The sequence below is a fragment of the Anolis carolinensis genome, unplaced genomic scaffold (assembly GCF_035594765.1).
Source record: "Anolis carolinensis isolate JA03-04 unplaced genomic scaffold, rAnoCar3.1.pri scaffold_7, whole genome shotgun sequence".
Lineage (NCBI taxonomy): Eukaryota > Metazoa > Chordata > Lepidosauria > Squamata > Dactyloidae > Anolis > Anolis carolinensis.
In genome coordinates, this window is record NW_026943818.1 from 30,800,302 (window position 1) to 30,825,976 (window position 25,675).

At 36.7% G+C, this 25,675-nt stretch overlaps 1 protein-coding gene and 2 long non-coding RNA genes across 6 annotated transcripts in view; 1 reads left to right on the forward strand and 2 right to left on the reverse strand.

Moving 5' to 3' along the window:
- Nucleotides 1-23,486, reverse strand: part of cers4 (ceramide synthase 4) — a 39,492-nt gene extending 16,006 nt beyond the window's left edge. The window contains exons 1-2 of one of the 3 annotated variants that reach the window (XM_062959145.1): nt 23,159-23,486; nt 21,722-21,863 (exon numbers count right to left, since the gene is read on the reverse strand). In XM_062959145.1, coding sequence (XP_062815215.1) covers nt 21,722-21,863; nt 23,159-23,355 — 339 coding nt within the window. In that variant the 5' untranslated portion in view covers nt 23,356-23,486. Of the gene's footprint in view, nt 1-6,296; nt 6,617-19,091; nt 19,238-21,721; nt 21,864-23,158 lie in introns of those variants that run through there. The other 2 variants (XM_062959147.1, XM_062959146.1) reach the window with 2 other exon arrangements.
- LOC134293014 (uncharacterized) lies at nt 4,580-9,296 on the forward strand. The gene is made up of 2 exons (XR_010000085.1): nt 4,580-5,381; nt 5,620-9,296. It is a non-coding gene; the product is annotated as an uncharacterized LOC134293014 (long non-coding RNA).
- Nucleotides 19,364-20,673, reverse strand: LOC134293013 (uncharacterized). Of its 2 annotated transcripts, XR_010000084.1 has the most exons (4): nt 20,074-20,673; nt 19,897-20,020; nt 19,782-19,843; nt 19,364-19,728 (listed from the first exon to the last, which is right to left on the reverse strand). It is a non-coding gene; the product is annotated as an uncharacterized LOC134293013 (long non-coding RNA). The 2 variants fall into 2 exon arrangements; XR_010000083.1 differs by having other exon boundaries at nt 19,897-20,673.
- Nucleotides 23,487-25,675: the final 2,189 nt, after the last annotated feature.

The following is a 25,675-nucleotide window of genomic DNA, read 5'->3' on the forward strand; positions in this document are numbered from 1 at the left end:
AATAAGAAATAACAAGAATAAAAATAATATACTAATATTATAGAATAATATAAGAATAAAATATAGTAATATTAAAAGCAATATTATAATATTAAAATAATAAAATTATGCTAGTAATAAAAATAATATGATATTAAAAATAATACAACAATATTAAAAGAATGAAAATCATATACCAATAATATTAAAAATAACAATATAATATTAAAAATAACAATTATAAAAAATAAAAATAATATACTAATAATATTACAATAAAATATAATAATTCTCATAATAATATTAAAAGAATGAAAACAATATCCTAATACTATAGAATAATATAAGAATAAAATATAGTAATATAAGAATAAAATATTAAATAATATTAAGTAATATTAAAAGCAATATTAGAATATTAAAATAATAAAAATAGGCTAGTAATAAAAATGTGATGATATTAAAAATAATACAACAATATTAAAATAATAAAAATAATAAGGCACAATCAATCATAATAGGGCTGTTCTTCCGGGTGAGAACGCCTGAGCAAATTGAGGCTCCTTGCCTGGGCTTGCCATTGTCATGTATGTATTATGTATGTATGTATGCTCGCCTCCAGGCATCCCTTCCCTCCCAAATCTGCCTTTCATGAGCATGCCTTCGCCTGTCTCCCGCCAATCATTCGTAGCCGGAGGCGGCGAGAGGTGTGGAAGCGAACGCTGGGCTCGCATCCGATCTATATCTATCTCTCCTCCCAAGTTTGGCAGCAAAGCTGTCGTTTTGCAATAGATTGGACTGGATGGCCTCTGGGGATCCCTTCCCACTCTACAATGCTATGGTTCTATTATTATTATTATTATTATTATTATATTATTATACAGAAGATATTCTGGTATCCCCTCGGTAACATCCTTTAACACTTAGGGGTTTTATTTTACCTTTCTCAGGTGTGTCAGGTTTGTGAGAGTAGGCATAAAACACACAGTGGTTCGAACACTATGTTGTGTCCAAATTTCATAGCGATCAGTGGAGTCGTTTGGGAGATACGGGGTCCCTAACATACGGACTTTCATTTATAGATTTTACATTTCTCAGGTGTGTCAGGTTTATCAGAATAGGCTTAAAACGCACTGCGGTTCGAACACTATGTTGTGTCCAAGTTTCATAGCAATCCGTGGAGTCATTTGGGAGATACGGGGTCCCTAACAGACAGTTATTACATTTTCATTTCTAGATTTTACTTTTCTCAGGCATGTCAGGTTTATCAGAATAGGCTTAAAACGCACTGCAGTTCGAACACTATGTTGTGTCCAAGTTTCATAGCAATCCGTGGAGTCGTTTGGGAGATACGGGGTCCCTAACATACGGACATTCATTTATAGATTTTACATTTCTCAGGTGTGTCAGGTTTATCAGAATAGGCTTAAAACACACTGCAGTTCGAACGCTATGTTGTGTCCAAATTTCATAGCAATCCGTGGAGTCGTTTGGGAGATACGGGGTCCCTAACATACGGACTTTCATTTATAGATTTTACTGTTCTCAGGTGTGTCAGGTTGGTGAGAGTAGGTTTAAAACACACAGTGGTTCGAGTGCTATGTTGTGTCCAAATTTCCTAGTTTGGGAGATATGGGGTCCCTAACATACGGACATTCATTTATAGATTTTACATTTCTCAGGTGTGTCAGGTTTGTGAGAATAGGCTTAAAACGCACTGCAGTTCGAACACTATGTTGTGTCCAAGTTTCATAGCAATCCGTGGAGTCGCTTGGGAGATACGGGGTCCCTAACATACGGACTTTCATTTATAGATTTTACTGTTCTCAGGTGTGTCAGGTTGGTGAGAATAGGCTTAAAACGCACTGCGGTTCGAACACTATGTTGTGTCCAAATTTCATAGCGATCAGTGGAGTCGTTTGGGAGATACGGGGTCCCTAACATACGGACATTCATTTATAGATTTTACATTTCTTAGGTGTGTCAGGTTGGTGAGAGTAGGTTTAAAACACACAGTGGTTCGAGTGCTATGTTGTGTCCAAATTTCCTAGTTTGGGAGATATGGGGTCCCTAACAGATGAACATTACATTTTCATTTATATAGATTATTATTATTATTATTATTATTATTATTATTTATTTATTTATTTATAGTCCGAAGGAGACTCAAATCTGCTGTGTATCTATTATTATTATTATTATTATTATTATTATTATTATATAAAATATATTATTTTATTTTATTATATATTATTTTTATTTTTATTATATCTATTATATTTATACCCTGCTTTATCCTCTCCCGAAGGAGACTCTAAGCAGCTATGTATTATTATTATTATTATTATTATTATTATTATTATTATTATTATATTTATACCCCGCTTTATCCTCTCCCGAAGGAGACTCTAAGCAGCTATGTATTATTATTATTATTATATTTATACCCCGCTTTATCCTCTCCCGAAGGAGACTCTAAGTGGCTATGTATTATTATTATTATCATTATTATTATTATATTTATATCCCGCTTTATTCTCTCCTGCAGGAGACTCTAAGCGGCTATGTATCATTATTATTATTATTATATTTAGATTTATTTATAGCTTGAAGGAGACTCAAAGCTGCTATGTATCATTGTTATTATTATTATTATTATTATTATTATTATTATTATATTTAGATTTATTTATAGCTTGAAGGAGACTCAAAATTGCTATGTATCATTATTATTATTATTATTATTATTATTATTATTATTATTATTATTATATTTATATCCCGCTTTATCCTCTCCTGCAGGAGACTCTAAGTGGCTACGTATCATTATCATTATTATTATTATTATTATATTTATACCCTGCTTTATCCTCTCCTGCAGGAGACTCTCAGCGGCTACGTATCATTAATATTATTATTATTATTATTATTATTATTATATTTATACCCCGCTTTATCCTCTCCCGAAGGAGACTCTAAGCAGCTATGTTAGAGTGAGAGGGTTGGACTGGATGTCCTTTGGGGGTCCCTTGCAAGGCTAGGATTGTTCCCTGGCCTTGTACGGGATGCATCTGCCGGGCACGGGTTTGGGCAGAGAACAGAACAGGGCGGAGCTCCTCCTCCTTTCGCCACGGGATCCGGATCGGGTTCCTCTTGCTTCCCTTTGAGCGGCCGAGGGAGTGAGTGAGTCACACTTTCTGGCAGCATCGCCTTGCCTTGGCAGCGAGGCCGAGCAGCATTCCTCCCGGCCTGCCGGGAATTCTGGGCCTTGCCTTTGCCAACGCACAGCCACCCGGCTCTCTCTTTGCCCCATTCTGGGAGTTGTGGGAGTTGGAGCCCAAAACATCTGGAGGGAGGACCCATGGGCCCCGGCGCCTGTTATGAGCAAGTCGTCTAAATACAGGACGAGGTCGTCCATGTACGGAAGGAATTGCGGGCCTGTTCTTGCACCATTCAAAGTCTGCCCGATCGGGAGGTTAATATACTCTTAGCCATTAGCAAAAGCCGGCCTAAATAGCCAGGTTTCCAACTCTTATAACTAGTAGTTATAAGCTACTAGTATCTATAAGTCTTATAGTATCTATAAGTATAACTAGTATCTATAAGTCACTATAAGAAACAATAATTACCAGGAGATACAAGGGAATACTAATAACATGCTCTACAAGTAACTCAAAGAGGCTATTAGTATTAGTTCCAGGAACTACAAGGGAATACTAATAACTTGCTCTACAATTAACTACAAGTAACTCAAAGAGGCTATTAGTAAGCATAAGTACCAGGAGCTACAAGAATACTAATAACTAGCTGTACAAGTAACTACAAGTAACTCAAAGAGGCTATTAGTATTAGTACCAGGAACTACAAGGGAATAATAATAACTTGCTCTACTACAAGTAACTCAAAGAGGCTATTAGTAAGTATAAGTACCAGGAGCTACAAGAATACTAATAACTAGCTGTACAAGTAACTACAAGTAACTCAAAGAGGCTATTAGTATTAGTACCAGGAACTACAAGGGAATACTAATAACTAGCTGTACAAGTAACTAAGTACAAGTAACTCAAAGAGGCTATTAGTAAGTATAAGTACCAGGAGATACAAGGGAATACTAATAACTAGCTGTACAAGTAACTAAGTACAAGTAACTCAAAGAGGCTATTAGTAAGTATAAGTACCAGGAGATACAAGGGAATACTAATAACTAGCTGTACAAGTAACTAAGTACAAGTAACTCAAAGAGGCTATTAGTAAGTATAAGTACCAGGAGCTATAAGGGAATAACAAGTAACTACAAGTAACTTGGATCCCACATTGGACCCTTCCAAAGGACTATGTGATGCATGTGTGCAGGTCCGGGTAGGGTGGCCTTTTGCAGTGGACAGGTGGTCATTTCGTCAGCACCAATTGTGTTTAATAATAATAATAATAATAATAATAATAATAATATCATAATATGAAGATTTGAGGAAGGAAGTGCACAAACCAGGTCAAGGTGGTCCCAATGGTGATGGGCACACTGGACGCAGTGCCAGCACGGCATTGCGTCCAGTGTGCCCATCACCATTGGGACCACCTTGACCTGGCTTGTGCACTTCCCTCCTCAAATCTTCATATTATGATATTAATATTATTATTATTATTATTAGATTTCTAAAGTCAGACAAGACCCCCGCCCTCCCCAAGGGATATCTAAGCAGGAAGATAGAATTACTACGTCATCGTTATTATCATCACTGGGACCACCACCACCACCACCACCATCATCATTATTATTATATGTATTTATATCTTGCTTTTTCTCTCTCGGAGCGGCGTAACATAAAAGCATCAGCCTACAGTTCAAAATACAGCAATATGCAAACGTGAAAACGGGAATACATGTAAACAATCCCAGTTAGAAACCATTAAGAGAGAATCAAAGCTCGAAACCACAGCTTCCTTCCTTCTTCTCGCCCTTGTTGCCACTCGAGGCCTGGAAGCTTCTCTCAAGGAACAACAACAACTCCTCGGCTGTCCTGCCCGGAATGACAAGTGGCTGCCTTTCATTCCTTCCTTCTTTCTTTCTTTCTTTCTCGTCCAGTTAATTAGCCAAAGAGCGGCTCCGAGCCAAAAAAGCTCCTCCGGCCAAGGCTCGGCTCCTCCTCCTCTTCCCTCAAAGCCACTCGCTCACATTTCCCAAAAGGGAACAAGACGGGAGACCACTCAACCTCCGTTGCGGGAAACGAAGATTTGAAGATCGGAGTGCAAAGACTCCAGCACTAGCCCGGTCAAGGGGGTCCCGGTGGTGACAGGTGCACTGGACTCAGTGCTTAAAGACCTCGCCCAGCACTTGAAAACATGACTTCATTATATGTCGAGCGAGATATATTAAGTTTAGGGAGGTACTTATATTTTTTTTGGTGAGTCATTTTGAGTATGTATTGATGTTTTACCCTTTGGTTTGGTTTGCTCGTCTGTTTGTCATTTCATTGGCATTCAATGTTTGCCATGTTTTTCTAGAAAACGCCCTGAGTCCCTTCGGGGAGATACGGCGAGGTGTAAATAAATATTTATTATTATTATTATTACTATTATTATAATATTATTATTATATTTTATTATTATTATTATTATTATTATTATTATTATATACCGCAGCAAGCAAGAGTCCAAAACCAGCTGACGGAAACCCTCAGAGACACTCGCAGGGACGCCGCAGCAAGCAAGAGTCCAAAACTGGCTGACAAAAACCCGCAGAGACACCACAGCAAGCAAGAGTCCAAAACCAGCTGACCAAAACCCCCAGGGACACTCACAGGGATGCCGCAGCAAGCAAGAGTCCAAAACCGGCTGACGGAAACCCACAGAGACACTCGCAGGGATGCTGCAGCAAGCAAGAGCCCAAAACCAGCTGACAAAAACCCGCAGAGACACTCACACGAATGACGCAGCAAGCAAGAGTCCAAAACTGGCTGACAAAAACCCGCAGAGACACTCGCAGGGATGCCGCAGCAAGCAAGAGTCCAAAACCGGCTGACGAAAACCCGCAGAGACACCGCAGCAAGCAAGAGTCCAAAACCGGCTGACAAAACCCACAGAGACACTCGCAGGGTCGCTGCAGCAAGCAAGAGTCCAAAACCGGCTGACAAAAACCCGCAGAGACACCGCAGCAAGCAAGAGTCCAAAACCGGCTGATGGAAACCCAGAACCTCAATCAGTGGCTGACACCAGATGAGCGAATCCGACAACGGAGGGCCTTTTCACAGCGACACCAAATGGCCCAAGGAAATCTAATATAATGCCAAGTTTTTAACTTTGTTTGTGTTCGTAAATACCTTATAAGTGTGCCCTCGATTCGCTCCCGAATTAACCGCCGAGTTCATCCCGAAAGCAGCTGCAGTGACCCCAGAGGCCGCCCTGGTTATTTTTTTTTCTGGGTCAGCGCAAGACGGCAAACGGCTCTGACCGGATTCTCGTTTGTTCAGATGCTCTTTTGTTTACAGATCCCCGAGGCCTGTGCCAACGCCTCGAACCCGCAACTGTGGTTCGGGGAAAAGGAGCCGCGGTTGGTTTCCCTCCCGGAAGGGATTTGGGAAAAAGAAGAAGCCGTCAAAACGGAACGAGCGAGAGGCGGGAACAGGAAAAGGCCGTTCTCCCCTCGGCGAGGACGACAACAACGATGCCAACGAGTGACAACGGCGGCGGCAAAGCCTCGTGTGGATGGAGCGAGTGACTCATGTTGGGCGCCCGAATTGGGCAACTTGGACGGAGAAGCGTTCCAAAACCAACAGTGAGTGACACGTTTCAATACTGTCACCAGAGCGGAACGACTTCCGAGTTGGTCGACCGATCCGAAGTTTTCCTTCTGGACCTGACAGCCCAGAAAACACACAGCAACCCTTTGCCTTCTGGGCCTGGTGTTTCGCCAAAATTCACCTTCTGGACCTGGTGTTTTCCCCAAGTTTGTTGTGAGTTATATCTCACAACCTCTGGGGATGCCTGCCACAGATGTGGGTGAAACGTCAGGAGAGAATACTCCCAGAACATGGCCATACAGCCCGGAAAACACACAGCAACCCTTTGCCTTCTGGGCCTGGTGTTTCGCCAAAATTCACCTTCTGGGCCTGGTGTTTCGCCAAAGTTTATGTTCTAGACCTGGTGTTTTCCCCACATTTGTTGTGAGTTATATCTCACAACCTCTGGGGATGCCTGCCACACGTGTGGGTGAAACGTCAGGAGAGAATACTCCCAGAACATGGCCATACAGCCCGGAAAACACACAACAACCCTTTGCCTTCTGGGCCTGGTGTTCCCCCAAAATTCACCTTCTGGACTTGGTGTTTTTCCCTAGTTTGTTGTGAGTTATATCTCACAACTTCTGGGGATGCCTGCCACGGATGTGGGTGAAACGTCAGGAGAGAATACTCCCAGAACATGGCCATACAGCCCAGAAAACACACAGCAACCCTTTGCCTTCTGGGCCTGGTGTTTCGCCAAAGTTTACGTTCTGGACCTGGTGTTTTCCCCAAGTTTGTTGTGAGTTATCCCTCACAACCTCTGGGGATGCCTGCCACAGATGTGGGTGAAACATCAGGAGAGAATACTCCCAGAACATGGCCATACAGCCCGGAAAACACACAACAACCTTTTGCCTTCTGGGCCTGGTGTTTTCCCCAAGTTTGTTGTGAGTTATCCCTCACAACCTCTGGGGATGCCTGCCACAGATGTGGGTGAAACATCAGGAGAGAATACTCCCAGAACATGGCCATACAGCCCGGAAAACACACAACAACCCTTTGCCTTCTGGGCCTGGTGTTTCGCCAAAGTTTACGTTCTGGACCTGGTGTTTTCCCCAAGTTTGTTGTGAGTTATCCCTCACAACCTCTGGGGATGCCTGCCACAGATGTGGGTGAAACATCAGGAGAGAATACTCCCAGAACATGGCCATACAGCCCGGAAAACACACAACAACCTTTTGCCTTCTGGGCCTGGTGTTTTCCCCAAGTTTGTTGTGAGTTATCCCTCACAACCTCTGGGGATGCCTGCCACAGATGTGGGTGAAACATCAGGAGAGAATACTCCCAGAACATGGCCATACAGCCCGGAAAACACACAACAACCTTTTGCCTTCTGGGCCTGGTGTTTTCCCCAAGTTTGTTGTGAGTTATCCCTCACAACCTCTGGGGATGCCTGCCACAGATGTGGGTGAAACATCAGGAGAGAATACTCCCAGAACATGGCCATACAGCCCGGAAAACACACAACAACCCTTTGCCTTCTGGGCCTGGTGTTTCGCCAAAGTTTACGTTCTGGACCTGGTGTTTTCCCCAAGTTTGTTGTGAGTTATCCCTCACAACCTCTGGGGATGCCTGCCACAGATGTGGGTGAAACATCAGGAGAGAATACTCCCAGAACATGGCCATACAGCCCGGAAAACACACAACAACCTTTTGCCTTCTGGGCCTGGTGTTTTCCCCAAGTTTGTTGTGAGTTATCCCTCACAACCTCTGGGGATGCCTGCCACAGATGTGGGTGAAACATCAGGAGAGAATACTCCCAGAACATGGCCATACAGCCCGGAAAACACACAACAACCTTTTGCCTTCTGGGCCTGGTGTTTTCCCCAAGTTTGTTGTGAGTTATATCTCACAACCTCTGGGGATGCCTGCCACACGTGTGGGTGAAACGTCAGGAGAGAATACTCCCAGAACAAGGCCATACAGCCCGGAAAACACACAACAACCCTTTGCCTTCTGGACCTGGTGTTTTCCCCAAGTTTGTTGTGAATTATACCTCACAACCTCTGAGGATGAGTAAACTCCGAGTAAACTTTGGAACCTGAACTCAAGCAACTCTGCTTTTCGGGAAGTGCCGGATCATGTCTAATATTTAATTCCAAAGCCAATTCTGGCAAAAAATCCCCCCAAAAGTAAATTGATAGCACGTATTAAAAGCGAGGCATAATTGCACTAAACAAGTAAATTAATAGCGCGTACTAAAGGTGGGATATAAGTGCACTAGACAAGTAAACTAATAGCACGTACTAAAAGTGGGGTTTAATTGCACTAAACAAGTAAATTAATAGTGTGCACTAAAAGTGAGGTATAAAGGCACTAAACAAGTAAATTAATAGCGTGTACTAAAAACAGGGTATAAAGGCACTAAACAAGTAAATTAATAGCGCGTAGTAGAAGTGGGGTATAAATGCACCAAACAAGTAAATTAATAGCAGGGCATAAATGCACTAAACAAGTAAATAAATAGCGCGTACTAAAAGCAGGGTTTAATTGCACTAAACAAGTAAATAAATAGCGCGTACTAAAAGCGGGGTTTAATTGCACTAAACAAGTAAATTAATAGCACGTACTAAAAGTGGGTTATAAAGGCACTAAATAAGTAAATTAATAGCGTGTATTAAAAGCGGGCTCCTTATCTCCTGCAAACATTCAGACCATCAAACGGTCGGGACGACTTTCCTACAAAGCCAGAGGAGAACAGTCCAAAAATAAACGGGAGCCGGCTTTGTTGGGAAGAAGAGGCAGCGGCCGGCGAGGGCTATTTCTGGTGCGGACAATCCGCTTCTAAGACCCAGAAGGAGCGAGGCAGCAGCAGATGGAGCACAATGCGGATTAGGGGCTCTAATCCCCGCAAGGGGAAAGGAGGCCTCTCAGCGCCGGGGCGAACCCTCCCGACAGATGGCCATGAGAGTCACAAGACCTGGAAACCAACGGCGGAGCCTGTGTCAACATGATAGTATTCACGATCCCGTATCTGTATCGTTCCATCACTGCTCACCAATGACCAGTCATCAATATATGGGACATTATTATTATTATTATTGTTATAATATTATTATAGTTTCCTCTATGCTGACGATAGGGTTATCGCTGCTCACCAATAACCAGTCATCAACATAAGGGACATTATTATTGATATTATTATATTATTATAGTTTCCTCTATGCTAACGATCATGCCATCACCACTCACCAATGACCAGTCATTACCGTAAAGGACATTATTGTTATTATTATTATTATATTATAGTTTCCTCTATGCTGACGATAGAGCCATCGCTGCCCACTAAATACCAGTCATCAAGATAAGGGACATTATTATTATTATTATTATTATTATTATTATTATTATATTATAGTTTCCTCTATGCTGACGATAGGGCCATCGCTGCCTACCAATGACCAGTCATCAATATAAGGGTCATTATTATTATTATTATTATTATTATTATTATTATTATTATTATTATTATTATAGTTTCCTCTATGCTGACGATAGGGCCATCGCTGCCTACCAATGACCAGTCATCAATATAAGGGTCATTATTATTATTATTATTATTATTATTATTATTATTATTATTATTATTATTATTATATTATAGTTTCCTCTATGCTGACGATAGGGCCATCGCTGCCTACCAATGACCAGTCATCAATATAAGGGTCATTATTATTATCATTATTATTATTATTATTATTATTATTATTATTATTATTATTATTATAGTTTCCTCTATGCTGACGATAGGGCCATCGCTGCCTACCAATGACCAGTCATCAATATAAGGGTCATTATTATTATCATTATTATTATTATTATTATTATTATTATTATTATTATTATTATAGTTTCCTCTATGCTGACGATAGGGCCATCGCTGCCTACCAATGACCAGTCATCAATATAAGGGTCATTATTATTATCATTATTATCATTATTATTATTATTATAGTTTCCTCTATGCTGACGATAGGGCCATCGCTGCCTACCAATGACCAGTCATCAATATAAGGGTCATTATTATTATCATTATTATTATTATTATTATTATTATTATAGTTTCCTCTATGCTGATGATAGAGCCATCGCTGCCCACCAATAACCAGTCATCAATATAAGGGACATTATTATTGTCATTATTATTATGTTATTATAGTTTACGCTGATTATCATGCCATCACCTCTCACAAATGACCAGTCATTACCGCAAATGACATTATTATTATTATTATTATTATTATTATTATTATTATTATATTATAGTTTCCTCTATGCTGACGATCATGCCATCTCCGCTCACCAATGACCAGTCATCAACATAAAGGACATTATTATTATTATTATTATTATTATTATTATATTATAGTTTCCTCTATGCTGACGATCATGCCATCTCCGCTCACCAATGACCAGTCATCAACATAAAGGACATTATTATTATTGTTATTATTATTATATTATTATAGTTTCCTCTATGCTGACGATCATGCCATCTCCGCTCACCAATGACCAGTCATCAACATAAAGGACATGATTATTATTGTTATTATTATTATATTATTATAGTTTCCTCTATGCTGACGATCATGCCATCTCCGCTCACCAATGACCAGTCATCAATATAAGGGACATTACTGTAATTGACATTATTATTACTGTAAATGACATTATTATTGTTGTTATTATATTTTTATAGTTTCCTCTATGCTGACGATCGTGCCATCACCGCTCACAAATGAGCAGCCAATACCGTAAGGAACATTATTATTATTGATATTATTATTATGGTAAATGATATTAGTGTTGTTGTTATTATATTATTATAGTTTCCTCTAGGCTGACGATCATGCCATCACCGCTCACAAAGTTTCATCTACGCCAACGATAACGCATTCCTATTTCTTCCCAACGACTCTACTTCGTCAACACAGATCCGGATCCGTCCCTCTAGGCGGTAAAACCCAACACGTGACATACACGCCTCCCTAATTGGCGTGACATGGTCCCCGTGTCTGTCTCTCTCTCCGAGCGGCATGCGATTAAGCAGCAGACGGGAATCCTAATCCTCGCCCTTGATCCCTCTCTCTCCCCAAAATCCTCTCTTTGCCGGCCAAATATAGATGTGAAAGTATGCATCTATAAGGTCTATCCTGTAATAATAATAATGCGAGTCATATACATATATGAAAGTATGCATCTATAAGGTCTATCCTGTAATAATAATAATGCGAGTCATATACATATATGAAAGTATGCATCTATAAGGTCTATCCTGTAATAATAATAATGCGAGTCATATACATATATAAAAGTATGCATCTATAAGGTCTATCCTGTAATAATAATAATGCGAGTCATATACATATATGAAAGTATGCATCTATAAGGTCTATCCTGTAATAATAATAATGCGAGTCCTATACATATATGAAAGTATGCATCTATAAGGTCTATCCTGTAATAATAATAATGCGAGTCATATACATATATGAAAGTATGCATCTATAAGGTCTATCCTGTAATAATAATAATGCGAGTCATATACATATATGAAAGTATGCATCTATAAGGTCTATCCTGTAATAATAATAATGCGAGTCATATACATATATGAAAGTATGCATCTATAAGGTCTATCCTGTAATAATAATAATGCGAGTCATATACATATATGAAAGTATGCATCTATAAGGTCTATCCTGTAATAATAATAATGCGAGTCATATACATATATGAAAGTATGCATCTATAAGGTCTATCCTGTAATAATAATAATGCGAGTCATATACATATATGAAAGTATGCATCTATAAGGTCTATCCTGTAATAATAATAATGCGAGTCATATACATATATGAAAGTATGCATCTATAAGGTCTATCCTGTAATAATAATAATATAGCCAGGCATATACATATATGAAAGTATGCATCTATAAGGTCTATCCTGTAATAATAATAATGCGAGTCATATACATATATGAAAGTATGCATCTATAAGGCCTATCCTGTAATATAATAATAATATAGCCAAGCATATAAATATATAAACGTATGCATTTATAAGATCTATCCTGTAATAATAATGCGAGACATATACATATATGAAAGTATGCATCTATAAGGTCTATCCTGTAATAATAATAATAATATTAATAATAATAATAATGCCAGGCATATATATATATATATATATATATATATATATATATATATATATGAGAAAGTATGCATCTATAAGATCTATCCTGTAATAATAATAATAATAATAATAATAATAATAATAATAATAATGCCAGGCATATACACATATGAAAGTATGCATCTATAAGATCTATCCTGTAATAAAAATAATAATAATGCGAGGCATATACATATATAAAAGTATGCATTTATAAGATCTATCCTGTAATAATAATGCCAGGCATATACATATATGAACGTATGCATCTATAAGGTCTATCCTGCAATAATAATAATAATAATAATGCCAGGCATATACATATATGAACGTATGCATTTATAAGATCTATCCTGTAATAATAATGCGAGACATATACATATATGAAAGTATGCATCTATAAGGCCTATCCTGTAATATAATAATAATATAGCCAGGCATATAAATATATAAACGTATGCATTTATAAGATCTATCCTGTAATAATAATGCGAGACATATACATATATGAAAGTATGCATCTATAAGGTCTATCCTGTAATAATAATAATAATAATGATGATGATGATGCCAGGCGTATACATATATATATATATATATATATATATATATATATATATATATGAAAGTATGCATCTATAAGATCTATCCTGTAATAATAATAATAATAATAATAATAATAATAATAATAATAGTAATGCCAGGCATATACATATATGAAAGTATGCATCTATAAGGTCTATCCTGTAATAATAATAAAATACTAATAATAGTAAAATAATAATAATAGTAAAACACTAATATTCTGACAACGGGTTTAGGGCTGTGTTTCTTTTCGTTGCCTCTCAATCGGGAATCTATTTACCATCCCAAAATGCCGTGATAAGAGGGGGAAAAAGTTATTTTAAGAACTGAGTAAACTTTGGAGCCTGAACTCAAGTGACTCTGCTTTTCGGGAAGAGACGGGTCATGTTTAATATTTAATTCCGAGGCCGATTCTGGCAAAAATCCCCCACAAAGTAAATAAATAGCGTGTATTAAAAGTGGGGTATAAAGGCACCAAACAAGTAAATAAATAGCACGTATTAAAAGCGGGGTTTAATTGCACTAAACAAGTAAATTAATAGTGCGTATTAAAAGCGGGGTTTAATTGCACCAAACAAGTAAATAAATAGCGCGTATTAAAAGCGGGGTTTAATTGCACTAAACAAGTAAATTAATAGCGCGTATTAAAAGCGGGGTATAATTGCACTAAACAAGTAAATAAATAGTGCGTACTAAAAGCGGGGTATAAATGCACTAAATAAGTAAATTAATAGCGCGTACTAAAAGTGGAGTATAAATGCACTAAACAAGTAAATAAGTATCGCGTACTAAAAGCGGGGTATAATTGCCCTAAACAGGTAAATAAATACCGAGTATTAAAAGCGGGGTATAAATGCACTAAACAAGTAAATTAATAGCAGGGTTTAATTGCACTAAACAACTAAATTAATTAGCGCGTACTAAAAGTGGGGCATAAATGCACTAAACAAGTCAATAAGTATCGCGTACTAAAAGTGGGGTATAAATGCACTAAATAAGTAAATTAATAGCAAGGTATAATTGCACTAAACAAGTAAATAAATAAAACGTACTAAAAGCAGGGTTTAATTGCACTAAACAAGTAAATTAGCGCTTACTAAAATCAGGGTATAAAGGGTATAAAGGGTATAAAGGCACTAAACAATTAATAGTACGTACTAAAAGTGGGGTTTAATTGCACTAAACAAGTAAATTAATAGCACGTACTAAAAGTGGGGCATAAATGCAGTAAACAAGTAAATTGCACTAAACAAGTAAATAAATAACATGTACTAAAAGCAGGGTTTAATTGCACTAAACAAGTAAATTAATTAGCACGTACTAAAAGCAGGTTATAAATGCACTAAACAAGTAAATAAATAGTAGGGTATAATTGCAATAAACAAGTAAATTAATAGCGTGCACTAAAAGTGGGGTATAAATGCACTAAACACGTAAATAAATAGCAGGGTATCATTGCACTAAAGTAAATAAATAACATGTACTGAAAGCAGGGTTTAATTGCATTAAAGAAGTAAATTAATTAGCACGTACTAAAAATTGGGTTTAATTACACTAAATAAGTAAATTAATTAGCACGTACTAAAAGCGGGGTATAAATGCACTAAATAAGTAAATTAATAGTAGGGTGTAATTGCACTAAACAAGTAAATAAATAGCAGGGTTTAATTAGCACGTACTAAAAGCGCGGTATAAATGCACTAAACAAGTAAATAAGTATTGCATATTAAAAGCGGGGTATAAATGCAATAAACAAGTAAATAAATAACACGTACTAAAAGCGGAGTAAATGCACTAAACAAGTAAATAAATAGCAAGGTATAATTGCACTAAACAAGTAAATAAATAGAACGTACTAAAAGTGGGGTTTAATTGCACTAAACAAGTAAATTAATTAGCACGTACTAAAAATGGGGTTTAATTACACTAAACAAGTAAATTAATTAGCACGTACTAAAAGTGGGGTATAAATGCACTAAATAAGTAAATTAATAGTAGGGCGTAATTGCACTAAACAAGTAAATAAATAGCAGGGTTTAATTGCACTAAACAAGTAAATTAATTAGCACGTACTAAAAATGGGGTTTAATTACACTAAACAAGTAAATTAATTAGCACGGACTAAAAGCGGGGTATAAATGCAGTAAACAAGTAAATAAATAGCGGTATAATTGCACTAAACAAGTAAATAAATAACATATACTAAAATCAGGCTTTAATTGCACTAAACAAGTAAATTAATAGCGCATATTAAAATCGGTATAATTGCACTAAACAAGTAAATTAATAGCAGGGTTTAATTGCACTAAACAAGAAAATAAATAGAACGTACTAAAAGCGGGGTTTAATTGCACCAAACAAGTAAATTAATTAGCGCTTACTAAAAATGGGGTTTAATTACACTAAACAAGTAAATTAATTAGCACGTACTAAAAGCGACTTATAAATGCACTAAACAAGTAAATTAATAGCATGGTATCATTGCACTAAACAAGTAAATTAATTAGCACGTACTAAAAGCAGGGTATAAATGCAGTAAACAAGTAAATAAATAGCGGTATAATTGCACTAAACAAGTAAATAAATAACATATACTAAAATCAGGCTTTAATTGCACTAAACAAGTAAATTAATAGCGCATATTAAAATCGGTATAATTGCACTAAACAAGTAAATTAATAGCAGGGTTTAATTGCACTAAACAAGAAAATAAATAGAACGTACTAAAAGCGGGGTTTAATTGCACCAAACAAGTAAATTAATTAGCGCTTACTAAAAATGGGGTTTAATTACACTAAACAAGTAAATTAATTAGCACGTACTAAAAGCGACTTATAAATGCACTAAACAAGTAAATTAATAGCAGGGTATCATTGCACTAAACAAGTAAATTAATTAGCACGTACTAAAAGCGGGTTATAAATGCACCAAACAAGTAAATAAATAGTGTGTATTAAAAGTGGGGTTTAATTGCACTAAACAAGTAAATTAATTAGCACGTACTAAAAGCAGGGTATAAAGGCACTAAACAAGTAAATAAATAGCGTGTATTGTTAATAATAATACATAATTCAACCTAAATCGTTATTAATATGTATATATTATTGTATAATTATGATGTTTATTTAAACCCTCTCGGCGGCGAGGAGATTCCAGGTGTCAATCACAGCCATTATCTCCCGTCTCCATGGCAGCTGATGGCCCAATTATGGTTATATAACCCGCCGTAATCGTCTATTAGGCGGATCATTACGGGCCAATTACCCAAAGTCAACTCTTCCTTCCTTCCTTTGGGAGGCCGCACTACCACTCCCATCGTCCACAATAATAATAATAATAATAATAATAATAATAATAATAATAATAAGGCCTAGATGTTCTGTTTTTCCTCCAGAACGGACATCCCAGGGTCCCTTCATTTGCATAGCCCCGCCCACCGCCTCTCCCTTAACCCTTTCCTACCCTTTCCTATGGCACAACTGACAATGGGACTTGCAGTACCATACTAATAATAATAATTAGATAATAATCTCGATAGTGATAATATGATCATGATGATAATAATGAGGATGTAATGATAATAATGTTGATATGATAATAAATATAATAATAATAATAATACAATGATACTAATCGTGATAGTGATACGATAGTAATAATAGTGATGATTATATCCTTGATGTATATAATAATAATAAATGTATATATAAACAACAATAAATATAATAATAATAATAATACAATGATACTAATCGTGATAGTGATACGATAGTAATAATAGTGATGATTATATCCTTGATGTATATAATAATAATAAATGTATATATAAACAACAATAAATATAAAATAATAAATAAATGTATGAAAATAATAAATATAATGATATATATATATATATGTATATTATAATAAATAAATATATGGGGAAAAAATGAAAATGTAAATGATAATATAATTATAAATATATGATAATAAATATATAAATGACTATAAATATAATAACAAATATATGATAATAAATAAATGACAATAAATAAATATAAATAAATAATAAATATAATAATATAATAATATAATAATAAATATAAATGACAATAAATATATTAATTAATAAATAAATATATAAATGATAATAGATATAATAACAATAAATATGTGATAATAAATATAATAATATATAATAAATATAATATATATATATGATAATAAATATAACAAATACATGAATATATAAACAATAATAATATAATAATATAATTATATGTAATAATAATAATAAATATATATAATAAATATAATAATAAATATAAGCAATAATATATGATCGTAAATAAATATATGATAATTAAATGAATATATAAACAATAATAAACAAACATAAACAAGAAATGATCATAAATATATGATAATAAGTAAATGAATATAAAAACAATAACAAATATAATAAATATATGATAATAATAAATAAATGAATATAAAACAATAACAAATATAAGAATGAATAAATATATGATAATAAATAAATGAATATGTATAAATATATGATAATAAATGAATATATAAACAATAAAAGATATAATAATGAATAAATATATAATAAATAAATGAATATATATAAATATATGATAATAAATAAATGAATATAAAAACAATAACAAATATAATAATGAATAAATATATGATAACAAATAAAGGAATATATATAAATATATGATAATAAATAAATGACTATATATAAATATATGATAATAAATAAATGAATATAGAAACAATAACAAATATAATAATGAATATATGAAAATAAATAAAGGAATATATATAAATATATGATAATAAATAAAGGAATATATATAAATTTACGATAATAAATAAATGAATATAGAAACAATAACAAATATAATAATTAATAAATATATGATAATAAATAAAGGAATATATATAAATATATGATAATAAATAAATGAATATGTATAAATATATAATAAATAAATGAATATGTATAAATATATGATAAATAAATGAATATGTATAAATATATAATAAATAAATGAATATGTATAAATATATAATAAATAAATGAATATGTATAAATATATAATAAATAAATGAATATGTATAAATATATGATAATAAATAAATGAATATAAAAACAACAAATATAATAATGAATAAATATATGATAATAAATATAAAAATAATAACAAATATAATAATGAATAAATATATGATAATAAATAAATAAATATAACAATAACAATAATGATAAATTGATACTAATCCTGATAGTGATAATACGATGATGATGATGATATAATGACAATAGTAATAATAATAATAATAATAATGACGATGATAATGATAATAATGCTCGGAGGATTCTACGGGTCCCATAGGAGACCTAGACGCAGATGACGGCCACTCCACCCCAACGCTTCCTCTTTTCCTTCCCTCCATTTTGGGGCCACCCACCCACCCCCACCCCTCCTTCCCATGGTGATGGGTTTTGGGGGGGGCTTTGTTGACCCCCGATCCCTCCCCGAAACCCTTTCCGATCCGGATCCGAACCTGTTTCTTGCAGAAGAAGAAGAAGCAGAAGAAGAGGAGGAGGATCCGGGGAGGATGAGACAGACAGACAGAGAGAGAGAGAGAGAGAAAGAGAGAGAGGGGGAGGGAAAGGGGGAGGGGCCTCGGGGGGAGGGGGAGGGAGGGGCCACAAGGAGAGATTGACAGCAACAAAGGCGGGGCTTCCAAGAAACGGAGACAAAAGGCCAAAGGAGACCTCCTGGAGGAATATAGTTAAGAACCTTTGGAGAGGATTCTTTCCCGTGAAGCCTCCTGGAGGAATATAGTTAAGAACCTTTGGAGAGGATTCTTTCCCGTGAAGCCTCCTGGAGGAATATAGTTAAGAACCTTTGGAGATGATGTTTGTTTCCCTTGAGAAGGAGGCCTCCTGGAGGAATATAGTTAAGAACCTTTGGAGAGGATTCTTTCCCGTGAAGCCTCCTGGAGGAATATAGTTAAGAACCTTTGGAGAGGATGTTTGTTTCCCTTGAAAAGGAGACCTCCTGGAGGAATATAGTTAAGAACCTTTGGAGAGGATTCTTTCCCGTGAGGCCTCCTGGAGGAATATAGTTAAGAACCTTTGGAGATGATGTTTGTTTCCCTTGAGAAGGAGACCTCCTGGAGGAATATAGTTAAGAACCTTTGGAGAGGATTCTTTCCCGTGAAGCCTCCTGGAGGAATATAGTTAAGAACCTTTGGAGAGGATGTTTGTTTCCCTTGAGAAGGAGACCTCCTGGAGGAATATAGTTAAGAACCTTTGGAGAGGATTCTTTCCCGTGAAGCCTCCTAGAGGAATATAGTTAAGAACCTTTGGAGATGATGTTTGTTTCCCTTGAGAAGGAGACCTCCTGGAGGAATATAGTTAAGAACCTTTGGAGATGATGTTTGTTTCCCTTGAGAAGGAGGCCTCCTGGAGGAATATAGTTAAGAACCTTTGGAGAGGATTCTTTCCCGTGAAGCCTCCTGGAGGAATATAGTTAAGAACCTTTGGAGAGGATGTTTGTTTCCCTTGAGAAGGAGACCTCCTGGAGGAATATAGTTAAGAACCTTTGGAGATGATGTTTGTTTCCCTTGAGAAGGAGGCCTCCTGGAGGAATATAGTTAAGAACCTTTGGAGAGGATTCTTTCCCGTGAAGCCTCCTGGAGGAATATAGTTAAGAACCTTTGGAGAGGATGTTTGTTTCCCTTGAAAAGGAGACCTCCTGGAGGAATATAGTTAAGAACCTTTGGAGAGGATTCTTTCCCGTGAGGCCTCCTGGAGGAATATAGTTAAGAACCTTTGGAGATGATGTTTGTTTCCCTTGAGAAGGAGGCCTCCTGGAGGAATATAGTTAAGAACCTTTGGAGAGGATTCTTTCCCGTGAAGCCTCCTGGAGGAATATAGTTAAGAACCTTTGGAGAGGATGTTTGTTTCCCTTGAAAAGGAGACCTCCTGGAGGAATATAGTTAAGAACCTTTGGAGAGGATTCTTTCCCGTGAGGCCTCCTGGAGGAATATAGTTAAGAACCTTTGGAGATGATGTTTGTTTCCCTTGAGAAGGAGACCTCCTGGAGGAATATAGTTAAGAACCTTTGGAGAGGATTCTTTCCCGTGAAGCCTCCTAGAGGAATATAGTTAAGAACCTTTGGAGATGATGTTTGTTTCAATGTGTTGTCGAAGGCTTTCATGGCCGGGATCACAGGGTTGTTGTATGTCTTTCGGGCTGTGTGGCCATGTTCCAGAAGCATTCTCTCCTGACGTTTCGCCCACATCTATGGCAGGCATCCTCAGAGGTGGTGAGGTATGGAGAAAACTAAGCAAAGAGGTAAATATATATCTGTGGAAAGTCTAGGGTGAGAGAGGTCAGTGTGAATGTTGTGTAGTTAATCACTTTAATTAGCATTGAAAAGCTTATCTGCTGTCTTCTTCCTGCCTCTGGGGCATCCTTTGTTTAGAGTCGTTAACTGCCCCTGGTTGATTCATGTCTGGAAATCCTCTGTTTTCAGAGTATTGCTTTTTATTTACTGTTCTGATTCTTGAGTTTTTTAATACCGGTAGCCAGATTTTGTTCATTTTCATGGTTTCTTCCTTTCTGTTGAAGTTGTCCACATGCTTGTGGATTTCAATGGCTTCTCTGTGTAGTCTGACATGATAGTTGTTAGAATGGTCCAGCATTTTTGTGTTCTCAAATAGTATTCTGTGTCCATAGCAGAGCATTTAATGAACCAGCCTGGACACAGAATACTACCAGTATTAAAAAACTCAAGAATCAGAACAGTAAATAAAAAGCAATACTCTGAAAACAGAGGATTTCCAGACATGAATCAACCTAGGGCAGTTAACGACTCTAAACAAAGGATGCCCCAGAGGCAGGAAGAAGACAGCAGATAAGCTTTTCAATGCTAATTAAAGTGATTAACTACACAACATTCACACTGACCTCTCTCACCCTAGACTTTCCACAGATATAGATTAACCTCTTTGCTTAGTTTTCTCCATACCTCACCACCTCTGAGGATGCCTGCCATAGATGTGGGCGAAACGTCAGGAGAGAATGCTTCTGGAACATGGCCACACAGCCCAAAAGACATACAACAACCCCGATGTTTGTTTCCCTTGAGAAGGAGGCCTCCTGGAAGAATATAGTTAAGAACCTTTGGAGATGATTCTTTCCCGTGAGGCCTCCTGGAGGAATATAGTTGAGACCTTTGGCTCCTCTTGCTTATCGGATCGTCCTCGGCTCGTCCTCGGCAGCTCGCGGGTGATTCACAGTCATGGGTTCGGGAAGCAGTGACTCTGCAGAGCAAAGGGCCAAACACACACGTTCACAAGAACACACGACAACAAGAACACGGCTCGGCCCTCCCAAAATTTCCTAACCACTGGTAATAATAATACTGTAGTAACAAGATATAATTATAGTAAAATAATAATTAAAAAAAATTACAGTAAAGTAATAGTAGTAAAATACTAAAATATAATAATAGTAAAATAATAAAAAAATTATATGGGCAATATGATTTCTGGTTCTATGAATGTATTCTATATATTTATATATATCTCCCTTCCTAAAATCTATATATATAAAAGAGTGATGGCATCACGGCGACCCACAAAACAACAAAACTACAGGCCCCCCAACCTCGAAATTTGACAACACAGCCCATCATCCACGCCTCTAGGTTGATACAACAAAAAGAAAAGAAAAATAAAGTCCTAACTAGAGGGAGAGGAATAATTGCTTTTATCCAATTGTTGCCAGTTAGAAGGCTATGCTCCTCCAACTTGGTCTCCTAGCGACCCAATAAAAAACACTAAAAAAGACCTAAAAAATAATTAAAAACACTAAAAAAAATTAATATAATAAAATACTATAATAACAGAAAATAACTAAAAATAATACAAGAAAATAATAAAATATAATAAATAAAAAGATAGCTTACAATAAAATTAATTTAAAAAATACAAATAACGTCAAATAAAAATTACACAACAATTTTTAACCAATACCGCCACCACTTTGCCACAGCAACGTGTGGCCGGGCACAGCTAGTAATAATATAATAAAATATAATTGTAATAAAATATAAAGTATATATATAAAAGGGTAATGGGATCGCGGCGCCGGACAAAACAACAAAACTAAATGCCCCACAACCTCGAAAATTGACAGCACAACCTCTCATCCACGCCTCTACGTTGATACAACACATGAGAACAACAACATGGCTCGGCTCAAAAAGAAGGGTCTCGTTCTAACCGCCAGTAGTAATAATATAATAATAAAATATAATTGTAATAAAACCTCCCATAATTTCTAACCACCGGTAATAATAATAATAATAATAATAATAATAATAATAATAATAATAATATAAAATTATTATTATTATTATTATTATTATTATTATTATTATATTCGTATTTGTATTATATGTATATTTAATAGCGGTATTATATTTAGTAGTGTAGTAGTAGTAGTAGTAGTAGTATTTTATTTGATTTTTTAAAAATTATTATTATTATTATTATTATTATTATTAGAGCCACAGAACTCCAGCCTGTGTTGTTTTTGGGGGCGTCTCGCTTACCTTTCGGGGGTCTCCTGGCTCTTCTCAACCCCGGCAGAAGGCTCCGAGCTGCTTTCGGACTGCACGAGTGAGTGAGTGAGTGAGTGAGGAAGTGAGTGGCCCTTGGACCTTGCGGGCCAAAGTTTGCCAGCCAGGCAGCCGGGCAGGAAGGCCGGACCCAAGTCTGCCGTCCACCAGGGGGCAGCACAGCACTGCATTCAGCGCCATAGATATATATACATAAACAAGGGCTGGAACAATAATAATAATAGTAATAATAATAATAATAGAACATACCCTTGCAGAATATGTAAAGCAAAGTGAAGAACCAGCTTTGATTGAAGTCAAAAATCAGAAACTTCTCAAAGCACAGCAGACAAAAAAAAAGTACAAGAAAACCGCACTACAAACTAGAGCAGAATCAGTACAAGAAAACCGCACTACAAACTAGAGCAGAATCAGTACAAGAAAACCGCACTACAAACTAGAGCAGAATCAGTACAAGAAAACCGCACTACAAACTAGAGCAGAGTCAGTACAAGAAAACCACACTACAAACTAGAGCAGAGTCAGTACAAGAAAACCGCACTACAAACTAGAGCAGAATCAGTACAAGAAAACCGCACTACAAACTAGAGCAGAATCGGTACAAGAAAACCGCACTACAAACAGAGCAGAATCGGTACAAGAAAACCGCACTACAAACTAGAGCAGTCAGTACAAGAAAAACCGCACTACAAACTAGAGCAGAATCAGTACAAGAAAACCGCACTACAAACTAGAGCAGAGTCAGTACAAGAAAACCGCACTACAAACTAGAGCAGAATCAGTACAAGAAAACCGCACTACAAACTAGAGCAGAGTCAGTACAAGAAAACCGCACTACAAACTAGAGCAGAATCAGTACAAGAAAACCGCACTACGAACTAGAGCAGAATCAGTACAAGAAAACCGCACTACAAACTAGAGCAGAGTCAGTACAAGAAAAACCGCACTACAAACTAGAGCAGAATCAGTACAAGAAAACCGCACTACAAACTAGAGCAGAATCAGTACAAGAAAACCGCACTACCAACTAGAGCAGAATCAGTACAAGAAAACCGCACTACAAACTAGAGCAGAGTCAGTACAAGAAAACCGCACTACAAACTAGAGCAGAATCAGTACAAGAAAACCGCACTACGAACTAGAGCAGAATCAGTACAAGAAAACCGCACTACAAACTAGAGCAGAATCAGTACAAGAAAACCGCACTACGAACTAGAGCAGAATCAGTACAAGAAAACCGCACTACCAACTAGAGCAGAATCAGTACAAGAAAACCGTACTACGAACTAGAGCAGAATCAGTACAAGAAAACCGCACTACAAACTAGAGCAGAATCAGTACAAGAAAACCGCACTACAAACTAGAGCAGAATCAGTACAAGAAAACCGCTGAGATGATGAAGATGATGGATAGCGATGATGGAGACAACTGAGATCATGGGGATGGTGGGTATGATGGAGACAGAATGATGGGGATGAAAGAAACGGTAGATAGAGATGATGGAGACGATGGAGATGATGGAGACAACTGAGATGATGGAGATGATGGAGACAACCGACAGATGATGGAGACAACGAAGATGATTGAGGTAGAATGATGAGACGATGGAGACTATAGAGATGATGGAGGCGGCTGAGATGATGGAGACGATGGAGATAGAACGATGAGATGATGGAGGCAGCGGAGATGATGGAGACAACTGAGATAATGGAGATGATGGAGACAACCGACAGGGATGATGGAGACAATGAAGATGATGGAGGCGGCTGAGATGATGAAGATGATGGATAGAGATGATAAAAACGATGGAGATGATGGAGCCAATGGAGATGAGGGAGACATCTGAGATCATGGGGATGGTGGGTATGATGGAAACAGAATGATGGGGATGATGGAAACGGTAGATAGAGATGATGGAGACGATGGAGATGATGGAGTCGGCTGAGATGGTGAAGATGATGGTGGTGGAGATGCTGGAGATGATGGATGGAGAGGATGAAAATGTTGCCTGTGGGCCTCCCACTCCCTATTTTTTTTCTGGCCCGGCCCCCTCCTCCTCGGCCCCAGACACAACAGGAAGGGGGTCTGGGGGGGAGGAGGAAGCGACGTCATGGCCCAGGCATTCCCTCCCGGCACACGCGTGACGTCACGCCCTCTGGACCCTTAACCAGAGAGAGAGAGAGACAGAATCTGAGTTGGGAGGGACCCCCAGAGGCCACCTAGTCCACCCCGTCCTGATATTGTGTGGGGAACGCACCATCTCCAAGCCAGGAGAGAGTGCTGCTGGGACATCATAATAATAATAATAATAATAATAATAATAGAGGGTGCAGGTGAATTGTCAGGAGAGAGTGCTGCAGAGGGATAATAATAATAATAATAATAATAATAATAATAATAATAGAGGATGTGGGGAAAATGTCAGGAGAGAGTGCTGCAGAGGGATAATAATAATAATAATAATAATAATAATAATAATAATAATAGAGG